The following is a 7,085-nucleotide window of genomic DNA, read 5'->3' as shown; positions in this document are numbered from 1 at the left end:
TCGGAATAATTTTTGTGTTATTTAGTTTTTGATGTCTAAAGTCCAATTACGTATAATCACGATAATAAATGAGTACTTATGTTAGGAACAATAAAAATTCTCTTGTGATCGTGACATGACGTTTCAGACACTTTTTCTTTAGTGGATTTGATGTAAATATGTTAAAGATTACGAATCTTAAAACCTCTACCGGTATCGACAAAATAGAATAAAGACTCGAAAAATATACAATATTGAGACAGAATGATACAAGAAGCAATAAGATTTGTCAGATAATGACTAGTAAGTGTACGGAACGGTAAATACAACATCGGACATTGGAAAAGTAATATATAACACACAAGGAAAAAAGCTGAAACCCTTACTTCACAACCAGAAAAGAACTTTGGTATTAATTTGCTACCCCTGTTGTTGATTATAATTTGATGTTTTCCTGCCGAGAGGTATTAGATGCCCGTTTCGGGACAAAACAGGTTTTTCGACTCTGTGTTTTGGTGACTGACGGATGGTGTCACTTCCTTTGACATGGCGACAAGAGCAATCGAAAAAAAGTAAAAGTATTAAACCGTCCCCTTTAGTTGTTCCTACGTCTCAAATATCTCATACATGCCATAAATTATGTTATAGCAATATTTCAGCGAAGCTTTTCCAGTTTCACTGTTATTGCATTGGTCCGATAGACAATCCGATACAATCGGAAACGTCCATAGTTAAACCTCATATATCTCCATCATCATCACACGTAATAAACACCGCACCTTTTGATGTAGATAAGTTCCGCACAGTTAAAAACTAATGTGGATCTTTTGACAGTGACGACAAAACATTCAAACAACGATTGACACGATATTCCCAGGACAAAACATTCCGTACCAGATCATGCGTTAACGGCGTGACCGTGTTAATGTACCTGAAGTTATTTACCATAACAAAGGTTATGAAAAACAAATATATTTATCTTTTACATCACCAAACGCATGGAAAAAATTTTGTTTTAGTTGTGTTCCGTGCACCTTATTTTGTGTGTATCTGTTCCAAGTAAATATGTGTACCCTTTGTCAAAGTAACTTTCAAGTAGTCCTTCTATAAGAACCGACTAAAGAAGTGATAAAGGTGACATAAATCGACTCAGTTCCCAAAAACCCCTACGTTTGATTAAATCGACGTTAACTGGTGCTAGGATCTTTCAGAAAAGATCTAGATGTAAAAATTTCTTTGTAATGGTCCGTCCTGCACTTTTCAATTTTGGAGATTTATAATCAAACATAAGATCAAGTTTTGTTGTGTTATTTCGTTCGGGTTAGTTCCACAACTAACTTATGAACACATGGTAACACCTGATTTTGGTATAAGAGAGAAAGTAATTACATTGACTATTACACACGAGAAATCAGGAAGACCAAACAATAACTAGTAATATTAAATATACAAGACGGACATCCTCCCACCTAGACCGAATGCACCCTGCTCTTGAATGAGCGACGACTTTTGGTTCCAGTACTCCAGTGTTCACTATAGAGCGGGGTCGGACCGGGACCCTTTTATGGTACCCATACTAAACAATCAGTTAAGTCTTTAACAGTCAGTCTTGTCATCCCCGGTTAAAGTAAAGAAGCAATAGCACTCCTTTTTAGCAGAGACATCTTTAACAACATATACTGCACCAGGACCGGAAGTTGCCTGTTTCCAAACACGTGGTTTTGATAAGCAGATAAATAGAGCCTCGGCTTCGTTAACAACTTCTCTTCCTTGCTGCTGTGAAGCAGTCAGGACGTGTTGAGGCTGGGAGACAAGAACAACATGCGTGAAGCTTCAACAAAGGTATTTATTCATATTTGGTCTGATATTAGTTTGTTTATGTCGCAGTTGAGGTGTTTTATGTACCTGCTTGTCGCTGTTTGCTGCGGTTATTTCCGCATAGATGGTGTGTTAGCACTGTGGCTTCAGAGGACCGCATGGTCTGTGACAACGAGCCGAGGAGGCCTTTTATTCCAGAGTAGCTGATATTTGAAATTGGATAAAAACATCTTTACTAGTTGCCTTATTACCTATAACATGATATTATTTCATTTTTGTAATGGTATGTTTTGTTATTAGCCACTTGTGTGGACCATGAAGAGCTCTGTGGTTGAGAAATCTGCACTGTATTTAAAGTTTACTAGAATTACATTAATTATTTTACTAGTGCAATTGGCAGACCTTCAAATGTCACTTTTTCGAGATATTGTGCACTCAATGGACGGTTTACACCTTGCTGTAACAGTCCTTCAATGTAGCTTATATTTTGTTCTAACTTTTTTTAAAGATATTTCATGCTTAACGTTGAAATTATGTGTTGAGATATGTTTCTAATAGTCTGAACTAACGTTAGGCTTTCTGTATAAGGCAATGCTTATTAGCGGCACCACCCACAAACTAGATCCTCCAGATAAAAACTGAACGTTACACTCGCGTTGAACTGCATGTGCAACATGACAAATAAGTTGTAGACAACTAGAAAAATGAACCATGCAAACTTAAACAGTTGCTATGCATCCCAGTCAAACCTTAATGATGATTTGCATGTGAGTCCGTGTTTCACCTGAAACTCATGATTATTATTTCACTGCGCTGATGGGTTTGACAAAACAGAACCGAGTGAGGATGTTTTATTGTATTGCAAACTGAGACTAATCTGTCATTTCTTTTTTCTTTGTTAAAGGATTTACGAACCAGGACTAAAGGAATCTTGCTAAGGTCAGTATCCGTCTTGTTGGATAATAGATATATCTGCACTTTACCACGTGTGGTTGCACACTCTGCTGTCATTTTACTTAATCCATAGAGGCCTAAGTAATGCTTTAGATAAGGATGCACCAATGAGGCATTTTCTGACTTGCCCTAACTTTGTTGAACACAATGTTGAAGGGGTTCACAAATGGTTTAATTAAATTGTGGATAAGAAAGCAATTTGTGCTTTTTACCTGAAGTACATCTGTGTGGATTAAGATGACACATTTCTGTATAAAAGCTTTGGTTCTGCATCATACCGTCAAACCTTAATGATGATTTGCATGTGAGTCCGTGTTTCACCTGATACTCATGATTATTATTTCACTGCGCTGATGGGTTTGACGATGCAGGAACTAGAGAGGATGTTTCATTGAATTGCAAACTGAGACTTATCTCTTGTGGTTTTCATTTATTGTTCTTAGGATTGAAGAGCCTGGAATGGATGCATCTTGATAAGGTTGGTATAGAAGAAGTTGATGTCTACAGCCCTGCAGTAATTAAACTTTTACTGCATGTACTTTCATTTTGTAGACTCATTTGTGATGTGTATGTGCCCTTATTAATATTCATTTGGATATGTCATATATTAGTTTAAGGGCAAATTGAAATTAGAGCATGTAAAGTCTTTTTATAATCTCAAACTGTTTAGACCACATCCATACTTAAAATGTTGTGTACTGTATGTATGAACTGGTAAATAAAGTTAAATCTGTTATTTAAACTCTGTATTGTCATCTTTATTTGCCTTTTTTTTAATGGAGATTATCTGCAGCTTGGTTTGAGGTATTAGTCAAAGGAAATAAACAATGAGACGTTGTTGAATGAATGGTGAACTGTTTACGACCCATCAATAAACGGTTGAGGAATCTTTGTAAAAGACTCAAAGCCGATAACATTATTTTAATTTGTAGCTGGGTATTTGAAGACTTTCAGGTTTACTCAAAGTGGATCGGAGTATGGATAGAGATGTGGGTATGTTTAATGTTTTATTTGATAAAAAAAAATTGGTATGTTAAACCTACAGTGCAATAAAACTGTGCGTTACTTGAAAAATACTACAAAAGATTATCATGATAAAAATTACACAAGTGAACGAAACAATTCACTAACATGCACGATCCTTTGACAAACCTTTTACATGGCAGTGTTAAACGGGAAGCGGCGGTCTACTCTCAGACATGATTGACAATTTCTCCTAAACTACAGGGAAGTGATGGCCCAACACGTAAAGAAGCTTGCTTGTATACCAGCAGGATACATAGGGGTATGGAAAGTGAAAAGCAGCACAATTATCTGCAACACAATGTCAAAGTATTTGCATTTCTGAAATACAGGAAAAACTATTTCAAGTCCTGTCTTGACACCAATGACTTCCAGTCAAAATTTGAACACAGTTTATCTACAACAAAAATAGTTGACAGCTCTCAGCCAGTGTTTCTAGTTTGACTAAAGCTGCTTAAACCAATATCTACACACTTGTATTTACATAGTTTCTCTTAAAGGGGAGCGATCATTCAAGCTCTCCCGTTATGTAAAGTTCCCGAGTCGTTCGCAGAGTCCACAGTACTGAGTCCCAGGGTGTCTTTGGCCTTTTTAGCTCCCGTTTGGTCCAACGCTGTGCCCTCAAAGAGCCGAGCCATGAAGGCAAAGCCGTTCTTCTTGATGTACGACTTCCCTGCGAAGGTGTAGAGGACGGGGTTGGCACAGCTGCTGATGAAGGCCAGAGCCGAAGTCACTGCACGGCTGGACCGAGTGATGTTGTCCAATCTGCGGATAAACAACATTTTAGACTACTACTTATGTCAAATGTTCAAGCTTGGTAGCATCCCTGAGAGCTTTACAAAAACATCTAACTCAGTGGTGTCCAAACTTTTTTCACCGAGGGCCACATACAGAAAAATATTCAAAGGGCTGGGCCGCTCACTAGAGGTGAGGTTTATTGCCTCATAAGTTAGCAAAATCAATCAAAAGTAGGTACCTTATGCTTGATACTTGAATCTGCTTTAAGAAAAATAAACTGCCTAAATCCCAGCTCCAGATTGATAATCAAAATTAAGGAATTGGAAAGGCATTTCAAGTTTATGTATAGAAATTATTGGGCTTTTTTCTTTTCGACTTAGATTTGTTGGAACATATTTTCAAATGTAATACAGAGATATTTCATAAGTACAAGAAAAGCTCAAGTTTTATTTGTGGGCCGTATTCCATTAAATCTTTTGAACCATTCAAAATGTCCCGCGGACCTGCTCTAACTCATGAAGAACTACAAGTATGTACATGAATGGATACTGAACAGGCCCACTGAGGGGTCAGTATGTCCCCTGGGCTTCATCTGCAAAATGTCACTGAAAGAGACACAAAGCAACCACTGACAGACGCTGTATGAATACAGAGACATGCAAAACAACCTGTGAAGAAACACAGCTATGAAATACAATTGGCTGCAATGATGCACAAATCAACTTAAGAGACAACAGCTACCAGAAATGATATAAATAGCCTTGAAAAACAGTTATCAGGTCAAGATTAATATTTGTCTAATGATTGCTTTGTATTGCCTCAGCTGTCAACGTTTTTATGACATTTTATATAAAAACTGCATTTATACCGTAGGAAATAATAGATATGTTTTCGCAGCTATATAAGAGATAATTTGACTCTTAAATGTCTCATACTATTTTATTGAGCATCTTAGACCAGTTTATTTGACTTAATCTGTTGAAGATCAGAATGAAAAACTCCAAAGTACCAAAATCATTGTCTTTGAAATAATATATTTATAATATAATCTTTTGTAACTCACTTTTTTCTTATGGGTGATTCAGGATCGTACCACTGAGCTGCCACCTTGAATAGAACAAAACACAGTCAGTTTTCATTGAAAAATATCATTGATCTGAAATCAGAAATGCTTGTCACACACCTGTATCATGTTGATGACGTGGTACGGCAGCCAGAAGAGGCCAAACATCACCACGATGGCCAGGATGAGTTTCTCGCTGCGGACCGTTCTGCGAAACTTGGTCTGTCGGAGGCGTCTCAGGATGAGGACGTAGCACGTGATGATGACCGCGTACGGCAAGATAAACCCCAACACCGTCTCAAAGGCATACTGAAACCTTTCCTGCACAGGACGAAACAAAACAGATGTTCTCATTGCAATAACAGAATGTGTTTCTACAGACAGGACTGGATCTATCCAAACTAGAGAAGTATACTGTTTATTTATTTAATCTGTATAGAACATACTTGTATCTTTTTGAAGTTTTGGTTCATGAAGAAATAAATCAATCACTTGTAGTTTCTGGGTTGGATTGACATTTTCTACTTAAATATGAATGTGCATTTAGATGTTTACATACAAACATCTTATACCATTTGAAGTGTTTTGAATCAAACTACCCAACAGTTTTTTTTAAATCCGCAGAACTGATAAGTCCGTTAATAAGTTAATGATTTAACAGAACATTCAATAATTTCAGATTTGTTGCTTTTTACTCGAGTAATTTAATGAATTGTTCATCTACTGCTACAATTCAAGTTAATTGTTAGTCTATTTTTTACATACAAAACCACATTTTATGCGTATATGAAATGTTGCAGAACTTTATTAATAATTATAAATGAAATGTCAACTATGAAAATATAATACTGTCAGCGTCATTCTGCTCAATATTCAAATTCATTTAATACTTTAGGTAGCCTACATTAAAGAGGCCTAGCTTTTTTGGGTTTATCCTTTTCTGTAGTGTGTTATATAGGTTTTTAACATAGTGACATCATTATGCTACATTCGTGCTTCTATTGGCTAGCGCTCCAACACATTGTACGTGATAGGCTAAGGGGCGGGACAAGTGATTGACCAATAAACCTAAAAGGGCTCCTTTAAAGTGCCTGTGACACGATTTTGGCCCATCATCCAAACCCATCAATTTGAGTAAATATTGTCCCCTTGAAAACTGTTACTGAACTGATTTTGGATATTTGTACTTTGATAACCATTAATCTGCCCTTCAATGTTGACAATTTCCTGGATCTTGTCGGAGATTCTTCAACTCCCGCCAAATTATGGGTGACGTCAATGCGGGCACAGCGCTCCAGCTGCACCGTTCAGGATCCCAGCATCTGCATGTAAACGCACGATGGCGGACACAGCAGCAAGCTCAGACAGCGATGACAGTTTAATTTTGAACGTGTCTGAGAGCTCATATGAGGCTGAAGGATCGGTTTATTTTGTATCTGTTAGAAGTTTAGGAATTAGGTGCGTCAATATGGGCGATCATACGGTCATGTAGCCAGTGGTGGACTGGGAC

General features: G+C 37.3%; 1 protein-coding gene and 1 long non-coding RNA gene across 2 annotated transcripts; one reads left to right on the top strand and one right to left on the bottom strand.

Annotated features, from left to right (window-relative positions):
- The first annotated feature begins 1,746 nt into the window (after positions 1-1,746).
- LOC104959059 (uncharacterized) lies at positions 1,747-3,493 on the top strand. The gene is made up of 3 exons (XR_799818.1): positions 1,747-1,821; positions 2,702-2,736; positions 3,195-3,493. It is a non-coding gene; the product is annotated as an uncharacterized lncRNA (long non-coding RNA).
- A 236-nt stretch (positions 3,494-3,729) lies between these two features.
- On the bottom strand, positions 3,730-5,987 carry LOC104959056 (leukotriene B4 receptor 2-like). Its single transcript, XM_010786910.1, has 3 exons — positions 5,696-5,987; positions 5,576-5,619; positions 3,730-4,539 (listed from the first exon to the last, which is right to left on the bottom strand). Exons 1-3 carry the CDS (start codon positions 5,927-5,929, stop codon positions 4,287-4,289), a joined length of 531 nt encoding a protein of 176 aa, XP_010785212.1. The 5' UTR covers positions 5,930-5,987; the 3' UTR covers positions 3,730-4,286.
- Between the last annotated feature and the right edge of the window lie 1,098 nt (positions 5,988-7,085).

This window comes from Notothenia coriiceps, unplaced genomic scaffold (genome assembly GCF_000735185.1).
Source record: "Notothenia coriiceps isolate Sejong01 unplaced genomic scaffold, NC01 NC01_scaffold00029796, whole genome shotgun sequence".
NCBI classification, from domain to species: domain Eukaryota; kingdom Metazoa; phylum Chordata; class Actinopteri; order Perciformes; family Nototheniidae; genus Notothenia; species Notothenia coriiceps.
Note: the sequence above shows the minus strand (reverse complement) of the source record. Positions and strands in the feature narration are given on the sequence as shown.